Source organism: Eurypyga helias, unplaced genomic scaffold, assembly GCF_000690775.1.
Source record: "Eurypyga helias isolate BGI_N326 unplaced genomic scaffold, ASM69077v1 scaffold9609, whole genome shotgun sequence".
NCBI lineage: Eukaryota > Metazoa > Chordata > Aves > Eurypygiformes > Eurypygidae > Eurypyga > Eurypyga helias.
In genome coordinates, this window is record NW_010273911.1 from 1 (window position 1) to 15434 (window position 15434).

The following is a 15434-nucleotide window of genomic DNA, read 5'->3' on the forward strand; positions in this document are numbered from 1 at the left end:
CTGGCGCAGGTGGGTTCAGCGTGGCGTTCAGCTGCAGTGAGCTGCCGGTCACCAGCCCGGCTGCAATAACTGGAGTTAAAGGTTATTTAATTCTTAAAAACTCCTCTGCCCCCCTCCTAGGGCGCTGCTGAGGAAGCGTGGAGCCAGGGAAGGCCCGACACCCCGTGCAGGAGGCATCTCGGGCAGCTTCTCGCTGACAAGACCCACGGTGGGCTGCCCCTCAAGCTTCTGAAGGCCTAACCTCGAGTGAAAAGGATCTAAATGAAACCAGGGGAGGGGCAGGCTTCAGTCTGGACACTTGGCTCCGTGACTGTACTTGTGGGTAGGATGGTGTAAGGGGAGGTTTGCCAAGTGATGCCCCGACTGACAGCCGCTGCTGACTGGCAGCTGGTGCCATGCGAGGCCTGCCAGCAGGAACCGTTTCACTGCCTGTGAAAAATGGCTTAGAATGGCTCTGCCACCTGCAAAGTCATTAATCTCTGCCCAAACTGGGAATTTTGCTGTAATTAAAGCAGCTGACTCTTTCAGTTCTGAAGCAGTGCTAGCCGGACAAGCTTCCTGCAGTAGTGCTGTTTCATGTCAGGGAGCACTTGCCATATAGCTGACAGAGGGTTGTCTTCATTGCACGAAGGTAAAGGCTGTCTGGCCATTTGGGAGTTTGGGTGTAACGAGATGCAATTCTGGACGGCTCACGCACTTTTCACTGCTGAGGTTCTGGCTGGGTTAGTCTTTTTGAAAGCTGGTATTATTTTAATGCAGATTGTTGTGCTTTGGTACATACATAGAGCTTTTTGAGGGTTGTGCTTTCTTTTTGAAGATGTGTAAGGGCTAAAGAGGTGGCAAAACAGAATAAAAACTGCCCAACAATTTATCCCACGTTACATGCTCTTTTAAATCTAAAGAAAATAAGAAAATTGTAGAACAAGCTTGGTGAGTTGTAAAAAAAACCTTGCAGTGAATAAATTCCATATTTTGTGAGATCATACTAGCAAAAATGTGCAGAAGCGTAAGTTGGTTGCAAGGCTTATTTTAAAAGAAAAAATAATTCATCCTACATAATTCTTGCTGTTTTTTTTTTTTTCCAATTTATCTCTTAAAAAAAACAATCTCCCCCCACCCTGCATGCAGATAATGGTAATACTCAAATGAGGCATAATTAAATCCTGTTTGGGCAAGCTGTGTGCTCTAGAGATGGCTGTCAAGAAAACATGCTGGTTTTCCTGGCTCTTTGTGGCACACCAGAACATGCTCAAAGGGGACCCATCACTGGCTGCGGAGTGTATGGGAGGAGTTGTGGAGGTCAACAGTGGACTCCCGTGGCCTGAATGAAATCCTGCCACCGGATGGGACACACTGGAACCACATACGGACTGGAGTCCAAGGCAGCCAAGCGCTGTGCCGCAAGGGAAATTGCTAATGTGTTCTCCTCCATCCCTTTGGCAGCAGAAAGCAGGCACAGTTTCCTTTCCAGGTCCAATACACCTGGAACTGACTGACCTGGGGTGAAAGCACAAAGTTTTTGTACTTTTTCTCCTCCTTTCTGCTCCCTGTCCCGCTGGGCAGGGAGCAAGCAGCTTGTGTGGTCCTTGGCTGCGAACTAGGATTCACCCACCCAGGTTTGTGCAGCCATGGGGAACAGTCCCACCCTTGGCTTCCAACACAACAGCTGACTCCTCTTCCCTGCTGGGCAGATGCGGGGAGCTCAGTGAACACAGATGGGTTTTCACAGGAAAACCTTGTAGTGAAACTTCAGAAGCAAACTGGAGCTTTGTTTTGAGCAGATGACTCCCTGGCTATTCCTTAACCTCTATCCTTTATAGTTCTTCAGTTTACAAAAATTGCACCATTGTAACTACCATCTGTATCTCATGAAAGGAAAAAAAGCCGAGGCCGTTCTAAGGGGTGGAGAAGCAGCGGCAAGGTGAGCTCCGCCTCAAAGGCTGAACTTCCTGCAAGTTACTGGAAATAAAGGTTTGACTTCTCCAGAACTACCAAACCAGAGTCGCTGCCTGTCAGAGCAACATTCAGTTCTGAAACTGCTGTTTGCCAGGATTCAAGTGAAGTTCTAACCATGTGCAGCTCCCACTACAGTATCCTGTTAAGATTACATTCGGGACAGATGCATTTTGATTTATGATCCTAATTATTTTCAGTTAGCTAAGGGAAAGCACATGAAAGGATTCTGCGTAAAAGGCATCAAGGCCTCCATCCGAACCCCCGCTCTTGTGCAGCTACTGTGGATAAATCAAACTACTCCATGAGCTTGAACAACTCCGAATAGAACTGGGAGAAGCATGGTTATTTTGGGAAGCACAAAACCTGCTGCCAGAAGGTTTCTTAGAGCAAGAACCACAGTTCTCGGCATACTTTTTTTGTTGGCATGAAATCTAAGTCAGTAATTTTGCTCCTTATTAGAAGAATGCACTTCTGATGCGGAATACATTACTGGTTCCGTATGAATGAAAATGATTAAATTCATTCCAGTTGGCTTAGCTGAATAAACAACTGTTGGGAAACTTGGCCTCATCAGTAACGAGTCTGTGATGATAAGCTGTGCTTATAATCCACTTAGCTTTGTAAAATACAACTAGGTACACCGTAAGACTTTATAGTTAATAATTTGGGGAAGATCCCATGGTAAATTAATTACATCAGATCCACGAGCGAAGCTTATGAGTGAAGTGTGTTATTCCTTGAATTGTGAGACGTCTAAACAAAGTTCAACTTTTACATTTCCAGTACTTTACCCAACTGACCTTTCGTACGATTGTTTTATAATGGAGAACTCTTGTCACAAAACATTAAAATTAAGTCTTGTTCTATGGCAGCTGCAAAAGATGATTTGCCCTTTTATGAAATTCTACACAGTTTATACAGAGCCTCACTGACCTTTTTGTAGCATAACCAATATGTGACTTCTCTGACATTTAAAAATCAAGGTAGCAACAATAACAGAGGCTGTCTAAACCATACCTCCTCCCAAAAGCTCTTTAGCATGTAAAATGTTAAGTGAAAATGAAGTCAGGAATTACAAATATGTATGTGTATTATAGTAATTATTGCAGTGCTCAAGTAAAGAATTTAATATTTTGCTCTTTGGCATCTACATGTACAAGAAAGCTGGGTTTCAAATTTAAAACAATCAGATGTCATCCATAAAAGGAAGTCTCAAATACCCTGGTTCCTCTCCAACTGCAGGGCACATCCTTTGGGTTGGGAGAAGGAAGGGAAGTAGCTTTGTGCATCACTGCAAACTGAGGAGGTTCAAGTGAGTCATTTGAGAAAAAGGATGTCTAGGAAGAATTTTAGAAGTACGCTGACTTACAGGAATACCCAGTTTCTCTAAATGTTCAACAGTTGGGCTCATCACAGCATTTATAAATGAAACCCTGCAATCGGCTGGCTCGCATGAGTTGCTTGTCTTTCATTTGCAATAGATGCATGAAATCCTTGCTGATTTGGCTGGTTTGTTACCCTACAAGGCTGGGTCAGGCAGGAAAACACACGACCTGCTCTTAAAATCACCATATTACACATCCCTTGGGTATTCCACAAGCGTGTGTAACCTATCCATTCTTAAAGAGTAATGTAAAGTACAAATCAGGCCTTGGCTTGTATACAACCTTCCAAATAAAGAGAAGATAGAACGAAAATAAATTTAAAGTTCAGGCAGTTATTGCATCATTAAAACTGAGTGTGTGTAACCTATTCATTCTTAAAAGAGTAACTTAAAAGTACAAATCAGGCCTATGGCTTGTATGCAACCTTCTAAATAAAGAGAAGATAGAAAGAAAATGAATTTAAACTTCAGGCAGTTATTGCATCATTAAAAAAAAAAGACCCAAACAACCTTTATCGACTGATGATTACCATGTGGGGACACAGAGCAGAAACCAGAAAGGCAGATACTGTATCTCATTTACTTTGAGAGATTTATTGCAACCTGTTCTGACAATTTCACACAAAGGCTTTTTGCTAAGAGTAGCGTTGTTCTCGCAGGCTTCTCCACCTGGTACGCATGGAAATTAACAACTGGCTGGTTTCCTTCTGACTTTTGAATTGCAAGCATCCAGCTATTTTAGCTTCGAGCCAATTCGGTACCTCAGAACTTTCGATCTGGCTGACATAAGTTAAAAATGTAGAATTTTTATTGCAGAATTTATTAAAATGTTTAGAAACATGATACAATTTAATGTGACACTAGAATACTTGCTCAAAGTATCACATTTTCATTAAAAATGTGCACTGTTGCCAATACAAAGAGTCTTGATCCGTTAAAATATTTTCTTTTAAATAAACACCTAAGGATAAAAAAAATTGTTGTGGCACTTGGGTAAATGAAATTTTTTTTTTTTTAATTGCCTATTATGATGCTCAAATCAATACAGGTTCATCAACAGCAGGGGACAGGCTTGCAATCGTATTGTATTCGCAGGGCAAATCATCTCAAACTTTCCAAAGCAGCTCGTGTCAGGGTGTCAGTCGCTTGGGATCCCGTGGGAACATGGAGGTCTGACGAACATTATGCAGCCCTAGGTACAGCATGGTTACTCTTTCCAGCCCTACAACAAATGGAAAAATCCCATCAGTACAGCCAGTCTTTTGTTCAAAACCCTCAAGGAGCTAAAGGTACTTTATACCTACAGCCAGCCTCACGTAGTAGCGTGCTCAAGGCCTGAGATGTACACACTAACACGTCTGACTACAGAGAGGATCCCAAAATTATGGATTTTGCATGCAGTGCCTCCTGCCACGATACCGATACATGTTTCAGGTCTGTAAGCAATAGTCCTAGAGACTCAACCCTGCATTGAAGCACCTGGGGCCTTCAAGGATGGTGTAGAAAATGGGAGTGGGAGGTGGGTAATCAGGAGAACTGTATCTCCAATAGAGTAACAGAAGTACAGTCCAAACCAGCCCTAACAGCTCCAGAGTGCGAGATACTAAGTGCCATAAGCAACTACAGTACAACCTACTGTTGGGGAAGTTCATCCCAAACCCTCTGCAGTACAAGGGTACTGCAAAATACCCGTGTAACTACCTGCTGATAGCCTTCCAATAATAAATGTTTCACTGGTCATTTTCTTTCTTCCTGAAACCTCAGAGGTTATGTGTGTACTGTGGGCCATGGAAGGACTTCCTAATCCACAGGGCGACATGTGCACCCCAGCCACACCGAGATGAAACCCGGACGCACACGAGTGTTCACCCGCTGCCCTCCTATGTTAAGGTTTCCATCTGGAGCAGCCAGAAACCCGTGTTCATTCCCACAGCTTCCCCTGTTCGTCTGGTACTTGGCCTGACCTCTGGGATGTGTCATGGAGCATTTACTCCGTAGAAGAGATGTAGCTTCAGCTTCCTGGATGTCAGTTCTGACTGGCCTACATGATTGGGATCCTCTGCAAACGCTGCATCTCCCCTGCTCACAAGAACTGCGTGACCATCGACGCTTACATCTTGTAGGTATTTCAGAAAGGCTGTCTCAATAGCTTGTCACAGACCTAATGTACCTAATTAGGAACTTGTTCTGAGAACATGCTGAGCCTGTATTAACTATCTGTTACAAAAGTAAGGCAAATGCAGAAAGACCGAACCAAAGAAATCACTGTGTTTACTGATTAGGACGTACAAAGTGTCCTGTTTCCATATGCATGAACACATTTCATCCTGCTAATGAAAGCGATGTGCACAACTGTAAACCGTTACCATTAAGATGCCTAAACCTGATCTTTTTTTCATTTTAACATGTAAAACACACGCAGCCAAGACACGAAGCCTCAATATCTTTGCTGAAACAATTAGCATCAGCCAAACTCATCAGTGACGTTCAAATCACCGAGTAAGACAGCAGTAATCACTTCTCCTCATTGCAGAACAGCTTCATCAAATGCACTAAGAGACCAGTGGCTGTGATAAATCCATACAAAATACAGTATTTTCTTGCTTCCTTAAACATTCTTCATCGGTCAAATTTAAAAGTGATGTGCCTGGCTAATAAATCAGCATTTTTTCTTGTGATCACCTATTTTTTAAACTTGCCTGACTGTGCTATTAATATGTTGCCTAATTATTTTATGATGATCCTTACACTTTAGCTTATCTCCTTAAATTCTCCAGGATAAGTGCTACCACACATTTACCTAACAAAGCTACTATTCTGAATTTTACACTGAACCCTCCTTGAGGCTGAGCAGTTTAAATTAAGCTCAGGTTAACACGGAACAAAACAAAATACAGATACTTACCTATTCCACCCCCTGCGTGTGGAGGTGCACCAAAACGAAAGGAATCTATATAAGCCTTTATTTTCTCCAAATCTAGAGAGGAAAAAGAAATGTTTCTCACCTGCTTAATGAGCCCCAAGCCAAACATAAAAGTGACTTGAGGACTGCAAACACAGCAAAAAATTTACCAATTTAACTTATAAACGAACAGTGGGGGGTTGCTCATTAAACATATAAATCATCCAGGACTGTCTAGAAATTAGAACAGTTTGGTTTTAGAATTTTGTTGATAACAATCAGGGAGGAAATTCTAGAACTGAGTGGAGCTATGCCCAACTGTTCACTTTAACTTAGAGAAAACGGTGACCTGAATAAACTGCAGCGAGAAAGCAAAGATTTAGCAACTGTTTTTCCATCCTGCTACAGTGGGAGCTACTCCTTCTTTGCTGCTGCCTACCCGCCACTTCGCCATTCACTGAAAGCATAATTTTAATACATATTTTACTCTTGTGATCTCCACCAAGTTTACTCTTTCACCCTTCTATTTTTTTAATTTCAAGACAGGGCGTTTCCTACTCGTTTGCTCTCAGTTCAAGATTTAAAAAGGACAGCCAACCAAGATCCCGCTCGGGCACTCTGTAAGAAGTTTGTTGAGAGTACAGAGGCACAACTGAATGAGACTTGTTTGCCTACCCTCATTCTGTTGAGGGTATTTCCTGCATTACATTCTCTCTAAAGTCCTCGGAAACAATTCCTTTCCATCAAGGTGTTGCTGGGAAACCAGCTAGTTTCTTAATACCACCATTCTGGAGTAGAACGGTTAAACAAATTAGATGGATTAACGTTAAACACGAAACAGTCCTATGACTTCAATACTGCCATATAACAAATCCTGCCCCAAGTTCTTCCTCTAAAGGAAACAAATCCAATCATGACTGTAAATTCAGCTTCATGGTGTTTGACTTGTTACCAATGCCGTGATGCTGGGCTCTTTCTGTCAGCAGCTGAGGATCGTGGATTCTCTGGGCTCCAGACAAAATCTCTTCCCCTCTCATGAACATATCATAAGAGTTAGAGTTTTTCTGGAAAGACAAAGATAAGTTTAGTTCCTACCTACAGTTGCTCCATCCTTAGGTGGCAATTATGCACCTCCCAGTAACTCCCCTCCAGATATCCAAAGCTGTGCAGTAAGAGCGCCATGTATGTGGATCCTGTCTGGGAACAACAGCCCTTTGGCTCCTCTCATCAGACCGGAGTCGATTTACAAAACTGTAAACATTTTACAGGTCATGAAACACTGACCTAAATCTTGTTATCAGAGTTTTAATTATAACAGCAGATCATATAAGTATACATTCTCTATTTTGCCAAGTTATGTCTACATGGAATAATTTAAACTACAAAAAAACCCCATTGACAACAACAAAGGATTTTACTTACAGGGTTTACTGGGTCTGGCATTGTATAAAAAGGCCTCACAGCAAGAGGATATTTGTCAAGAATATAGAAGTCTGTGTCATACTGAAAGAAGATAATTGAAACCAGTTAGTACAAGAGAAAATGATGTAAAGAACAAATTACAAGAGGAAGACACAACCAGTGAATCTTTGAAATAAAATAAAAAGAGATCTCTCAATAACTCCGCACAAATTTGACAGTATTATCTTAAAAAATAATAGTTATCAGTAAAAGTGGTGTATTATTTTTCAGTTCTCCAGTACTACTTATAGTGTAAACTTACAAATGTTCAGCAGCAAAATGTTTTGCTGTAGTAACAGGTGTGTATTTTGCCAAGGATCTCATCTTCTCCTATAGATCTAATTAGAATCTGGTTTAGGGTTTTTTAAATTATTTTAAGAACTGGTTTTGGAACGTACTATCCTGTTTGGTGTACTCAGCAGAACAGCTGATAGAAATAAATCCCAAAAATTGACAATGGTTTGAAACAGCTTATTAGTGACACAGACGAAACTGTCACTAGATTAGATAAGCAGCAGCAAAATGGGAATGCAGTCAGCCAATTAAGAAAGGCTTATGCTAGTGACAAGCTCTTCACAACTTCTGTATGTTCTGAGAGACTGTACTCTCAATCAGTGTGTAAAAAGTTGTTTTACATGAAGTAGGCATTTATACCAACCCAGTGACTCCATGACATCAGGTTTCAGATTCAACGACACATTTATTCATTCTAAATTAACTGTTACCTTTTCCTTTACCAGGCGTCCCAGGAGCTTTTCATTAGGTGTGCTGAAAAAGATTGTCAACATTCAAATGAAGGGATTTAAACTTGTAATTATATACTTCATAAAGCTAAAAAGATTTCAAGCTACAGATCTGCTGCACGCTGTCCTTTAGAAAATCTAGTACTTGTTTCTGAATGTTTTGGATTGTGCAGACAGAAATTTCAGAAATTTGTCCTAGACACCCCTTAAATTAACTGATATATTAAGAGCAAGAATATCTTTAGGTAAGTACTTCCTAGTCACCACATTCTGATTACTGAAGGACTGTGTGCTGTTTCCTATTGGCATATACCACGCGCAGCCATTTCTTCGGGCGCGCAGTGAGAAACAACATAAGCAGTTGTTGTTGAAACAACATAAGCAAAGGAAATTATTTTTCCCTGTCAAACTCTTACCATTGAAACTTCTTTGATGCTCAGATTGTCTAACTGTAAAATCATACATTATCCTAATGGCACTGGATATATCATGGGAAAGAACTGAAATACTTTAATTTATTGTTATAAATTAAACTACATATTATTATGTCTTTAGATAAGTTTATATATAATCAGTTAATTAAACTCATCTTCCAGTCAATCAATGGGAATGCAATCATGACTGCTTCATCATTTTTCTGAGAGGTGGGAAGGTGTTATTGAAAATAAAGACCTTAAGACTGAAGAATCTTTTTGTTTAATCCTATTCAAATACATGACAATTCTCATGAAGGAAGGCAACCGAGAAAAAAACAAATGCTTCTTTTATCCCTGTGTCCTGATTTCATCTGGGACAGGGTTCATTTTCCTCCTGGTAGCTGGTATAGTGCTATGTTTTGGATTCAGCATGAGAATAATGTGATAACACAGTGATATGTTGGGTGTTGCTAAGCGGTGCTTATACCGAGTCAAGGACTTCTCAGCTTCCCACGCCCTGCCAGCAAGGGGCTGCAGCAGGAGCTGGGAGGGGACACAGCCAGGACAGCTGACCCAAAGTGGCCAAAGGGATATTCCGTACCATATGACATCCTGCTCAGTGTATAAACTAGGGGGTAGTTGTTGGGGTGGGGCAGCTCAGCAACTGGCTGGGTATCAGTCAGCTGGTGGTGAGCAATCGTATTGTGCATCACTTGTTTTGTATATTGTTTTATCTCTTTCATGCCTTCCCTTGCTGTCCTATTAAACAGTCTTTATCGCAACCTTTTTCTCACTTCTCCTCCCCATCCCACCAGGGCAGGGGAGGAGTGAGCAAGCGGCTGCGAGGTGCTTAGTTGCCAGCTGGGGTTAAACCATGACACCTTAGAAGGTTCAAGTACTTGCACTTTATGTTGTAAGTTATTTTCTTTTGGATTTCAGAGTTTGTGCATATAGTCCAAGTTAAAAGAAAAGACCTTTTTCATATCCACTCATTTATCTGGATATGAGTACTGTTTATTCCTTTGAAAGCTTGTGGTTCCTTCTTGAAGGCTGTCAGCTGCACAGAACGAAACTGACACTTTACTACCACTTTCATAGGACTGACACATTTATGTACTGCCAAAGTACCTCAGATCTTCTTCATCACCCATCTCAACACCAGCCTCTCTAAGCATGGCCACAGCTTCACGGTATTCCAGCCTCAGAGTCGGCTCCAAAAACTTAAATGGCTCACATGGGAACTGCTTGTTCACCGTCTGAATTTCAGTTTGGAATCTAGATACCAGGAAACAGGAACAGAAGCAAAATACAAACCCATCAAGAAATGCACTGTCCTTGCATCAAATGGTGATTTTGCAGTTGTGCCACAAGAGGGCCCTCTTGAAACGTCAAAGACACTCTTAAAGCCACTTCTGGAGAAATTCTGTACAATCCTAATGAAATGTTTCCTGTAAGTTAATGCATCTACTTCAATGCTCAACCTGTTAATATTTTACTAATACTTCTGTCTTATTCCTTTTGTAAGAAATAATTGACTAGGTCAAATTTTCACAGTAAAGACATCGAGAAACCATCCCTTTGATTTGTAGTATTTACCTAGGTTCTTCTTTGATCTGAGTAATATTCTATTTCAAATATAAGAGAGAAGTTTCCTTCTAGACAGATGAAAAGATGTGCATTTCTGCTGGCAAGATAGTCTAATTTGTAAGCAAATGAAAACCTCTTCCTAAACTTCTGGCCTGGCTTTTTAATGAGTTGGAGTGTGAATAATGGAACACAATCTTGGCTGTTTTCATGGCAGAGATGCAGGCTGTTACAGTAACTTCAGAAAAACTTTCTTAGATAGTAAATATTAATTTCAAAATAGAACAAGCAGTCTACCTGTAGTGGTACAAAAAGAAGGATGTTTTAAATTAATGATGGATCATTTCCGTTAGGGAGTCCATTCAGCAGTAAACACCAGGTTTTCTTAGGGCAAGCCAGCATACTCTAGGAGATGCAACTAGGGCTAAAAATAGACAGCTTACTGCCCTATGGCTTGAGTGAACTGTAAAAGTCAGGCAAAAACATTTGTTCTGCAGTCCTGTTGTACATCAGATGGCTAATGATTATCTCACAAGGTGAGGATAAAATGCTCACCCATTTTGTAGCACCGTGCAAGAGATCTCAAACAAATGATGTTGCTCATGAAATGGAAAAATGCTCCCATTACCTCTCCTGAAGTCCCTTGAATATCTGCACCAAGGTATCTGCAATCTCATCTACCACTTCATGATAGTGATAGTTAAAAGCCATTTCAATATCCAGACCAACAAACTCAGTCAGGTGTCTGTGTGTATTGGAGTCCTCAGCTCGAAACACTGTAAAATTAAAGAACAGAAATTCTAACCGACCTGAAAGTGTCATTCCATTTTGAAAAATAACACTGACAATCAATCACATCAGCATTTGGATCAGGCAGACAATGCTGTCTTCAGACATGACAGTTCTCACTGAAAACAAAAAGAAAACTAGCTGCCTCAGAGCATCATTTGTAACAGTGACAGCATTATTGTAGCTGTGGTGCTCAAAGGATACAAGACAGACAAGACTTGTAGAGAGGCAGTATCTCTTGTTACACCAACAGACAGAAGTGGAAAAAACAGAGAGGCTTGCAGGCACACAGGAACTTTCAGATTTGAAAAACGTCTTTTTCAGAGGAAATGGACTTGTGCACGTGTGTTCTGGGGTTTTTTTTACAGATAGATGAGCCTAATATAAACATGTCTTCCTATAAACCATGACTCATTTGTTAGTAACTAACAAGAAATTTTAAATCTTCTCAATTACTTCCACCTTTTTAAATTTTATAAGCTGTTATTGACTTGTTTTGCAGCATTTCCAGCTTAATTATCTTGAAACCCATCGTCTTTGAGGTCTTAGAAAAAAAAAAAAAGCTGTATTGCCACCTAAAGAGGCCATGTCCTATCAGCTTTTGAGAAAAACAGCGTGAGACTGGAAATCAGTAATTTTTTTTTATTTACGGACAGCCCAGTTAAAAATATGCATTTTCTAAAGAAAGTTGTTTGGTACGTATACAAAAGCAAGGGATAAGTATCTATTAATATGCAATGTGAAGTATATAAAACCTAGCTTGCCTATTTTAACTGCTACTACTGGGCAGCTTAAGGCAACTGGGCAAGTATTGGGCATGGTTAATGGGAAACTACAGCCTCAGTGATCAGTGTTGTTCCACGTTTTACTGATTTCATCGTGTGATCAATTCCCAGTGCAAGTTATTCTTTCTCCTCACAGAACAGCAAGCCCTGCAGAAGAGTACTCCACCCCTATTTCAGCATTTTAGCTTGGTTCCAGCAACTTCTCTGTCAACTTCACTCTCATTGGTCACCCCAACTGAAATCTGTGTTTGGAAAGTGAAACACGATAGTAAGTGAAACCATCCAAAGCCTTCAGTGTGCGGGTTATCTTATTGGTACCACAGCTGCTAAAGCCATCCATGCACACTTCACACTTTGGATAAACCAATGCTTTTCTTACCTGGCCCAACGCAAAAAACCTTTTCAAAGTCAGCACATATACACATCTGCTTGTACAGCTGCGGGGACTGAGCCAGGTAGGCACTGCTTTTGAAGTACGATACAGTAAACACGTTGGCACCTCCTTCACTGGCAGCTGAAAAGCAAATGCTTGCAGTGATTATTAAAATAAAAAATGTAAAAAATAAACCAGAGGTAGAATGATAGACTATTGGTCTTCAACAGAGATCAGAAGGAGAGTTTTCTTCAAAGCATATTAGAGGAAAAAGATCTCTTTGCATCCATTAACGCTACGGGAAGTTTTGCAGTTCAGGGCTGTCACACATTGTCTTGCACATCTGCAAATTTACTTGGGATACTTTAAAATGCTCCTATTCCCTGCTGACCTTCACCTTACAGTGAGAACAGCAGAGAGTGCATGCTTGTACCGCCACATCTGCTCGCAGCCCAACGTTTCTGTGGAAACCAATCTGTGTCAGTGAAGCAGGCTTCCAGGGGTTAACTGCAGAGGCAGAGATGAAAGTGCACATCCTGTTTTGCCAGGACCATCCTCTCCGACTGAAGGCATCTCTGAGCCAAAATCAGAGTTACCAGGGGACATCTGCCAAAGGTGGAAAGCTTTTTCTCTGTCTGAAGCACACTCCTTGGTTCCTGTCCTCTCAACCTTCTATGAACACAGGCATTGAATCCCTCACTGCAAACTGCCCACCAGAACTACCAGCCAAGTCACTGTACCTTTCCATTTCCCAGTGTGGGATACGACAGCTGTGTTGCCTAACTTGCTAACAAAAGCACGCCTGAGTGAAAGATTAGTTCATAAACTTTGAAAGTTCTAATGTTAACTCTAGGTAAAGTACTTATTATTATTATTACTAACCATTGCACTGAGATTAATGTTTCTTTTCTTCCATTACCACTACTCCCACGGAAATGGTTTCACTGAATATTTACAGTTATTTTTCAGCAGAGGTAATTTCAAAAATCTTAGAACAGCTACGACAGTTAAATTTGAAGTTTGGTAAGGATTGCATCAACTTAACTTGGTTATTTTTACAACATATGATCTCATTCAAACAATAGGATGCTTGCTTGCTTGATTTTAATGGTACACTGCACAGTAAGAATAGCACACTTCCTCAAAGGTCCAACATAAATAAACTGCTTGGGAGTCTTTAGTAGTTCACGCTGTTTCAACTGTCTCTGTAGGAAAAGTATTATCTAATCTTATAGTTCAGCGATACTCTTCATGTTGAGAAGACATGAAGTTGCCTAGACGTATTTTGTTAAAAAGCCACATTTTTATCTCAGTTAAGAGGTTTCTTCAAAAATACAAATACAGAAATGTAAAATTCGGTAGGCAAAATGCATGCACATAATGAATGCACATACATGCAGAATAATACAAATATTCTGCCAAACACTGAGAACACTGATTTGAAGAACAGTGCACATGATCAGACATCTGTGTTTAACCAAATTAAAACTTTAAATGCACTGCAGAGTACCTGAATCAGGTATATATAGTATTTGCCTTGTCATTCTTTTAACATCCCAAGTCAGGAGAAAAAGTAAAGAGCAACTCTGATACATGCTTGAAGTAGTTTGCTATGCTGCATCTAAATCAGAAATCGAATTTCATCTTTTTTTAAGTAACAGCTGACTAAATATTTGGCAGACAGATACGCTGAGCAACTGTAAAAGAAGCAGACCTGTAGCTGCTGGATCACATATACAATACCTGAAATGATTTTGGGAGTCTGAATTTCCACAAATCCCTTGCGAATAAGGGTTTCTCGGAAAAGCTGACAAATACCAGACTGAAGGCAGAAGATTGCCTGACTAGTGGAGGTCTATAAGAAGAAGATAAAATAATGAATTCTAAGTTAGTTTTCCTGACTCTGTTACTTTTTCTGGACAGCTGAAAGGATGAATCTCTTCTTGCAGGAACACTTGATTATTGTTTTTGCCTAAACAAAGAGAAGTGCAAATCAGTAATTGTTTATTACATTGGAAATAAACAGCAAAGGAAACAAGAGAAACTCCTCATGTCAATTTATGGCATATTCAGTTATAAGGGAGGCACTGTGGCCAATTCTACATGTAAAGAATCACTGATTTATGAGATGTGCTTCTGAAAATAAAGGTTTCGTAGTAAGAAATTGAATAAAACCACTAAACCTATTAAAAAGCTTTCAGCACACTGAACTGGAACAGCTGCAGTAATAATATGCAGTGCATGACAAAAGCAAAGCACTCAGTAACTTGCATAAGGCAGAAATGTTTGTGCCTATCAAAGGCTACCAAATACGACGTTTTTCATGTAAAAACACAGCCGCATGTTAACTGTGTACAACACTACCACAAACACATCCCAAAACCAAGGTCTAAACTCCCAGCATTTAAAACACTCCACTAAACACGTGATCATACGAACTGGGGTTCTTCTGTCTTTTCAAAATATACTCCGAAAGTGCATTTAGCTGAAAACAGAAGTAGATTTAGCTGAACTGATCATTTTTGTTTTGTTTATGTACGTGATACAGTTAAGCTACTTCTCTGGTTAGCAAAAGCCTACACCAATTGTTCCTGCAACACTCTTGGGCTTTAGCGCGAAGAAAAAAACCACCCTTAGCGAATGCTGAAAACACTGCAAGACGTCAACACTGAACCCATATCTGATTTTGTGCCTGCAGCGTTCCAGACCTGACAGTTAGCAGCTTCGAAGCGTACATAAAACCTAACGAACTCTTGCAAACAACGAAGAGAACGGTTCTTTACGACAATGTGCGTCACAGCACTGTTTACTTCTCCTTTCTGAAAGGTACCCAACTTTTCGGTTAGGGTAAGAGCAGCCTTGTGGGCTTTTTCACATGACTACTACCAAACCACAAAACAAAAAACCCCCAACCAAAACAAATTATATAAGCACCCAAATTTAGATAGTCACACAGTAGATACGTTGAAATAATAAAACTATACCATCATCTCGGCAAGATAAAGGTAACACTTCACTGAGAAACCAAAAGAGAAAACTAC

The 15434-nt window shown here is 40.4% G+C and overlaps 1 protein-coding gene across 1 annotated transcript in view; it reads right to left on the minus strand.

Annotated features, from left to right (window-relative positions):
• Window positions 1–3922: 3922 nt before the first annotated feature.
• DARS (aspartyl-tRNA synthetase) overlaps window positions 3923–15434 on the minus strand; it is a 39612-nt gene continuing 28100 nt past the window's right edge. The window contains exons 7-15 of the mRNA XM_010159646.1: window positions 14137–14248; window positions 12400–12534; window positions 11075–11222; window positions 9991–10137; window positions 8429–8471; window positions 7665–7745; window positions 7195–7306; window positions 6246–6317; window positions 3923–4562 (exon numbers count right to left, since the gene is read on the minus strand). Coding sequence (XP_010157948.1) covers window positions 4471–4562; window positions 6246–6317; window positions 7195–7306; window positions 7665–7745; window positions 8429–8471; window positions 9991–10137; window positions 11075–11222; window positions 12400–12534; window positions 14137–14248 — 942 coding nt within the window. The 3' untranslated portion in view covers window positions 3923–4470. The remainder of the gene's footprint in view (window positions 4563–6245; window positions 6318–7194; window positions 7307–7664; window positions 7746–8428; window positions 8472–9990; window positions 10138–11074; window positions 11223–12399; window positions 12535–14136; window positions 14249–15434) is intronic.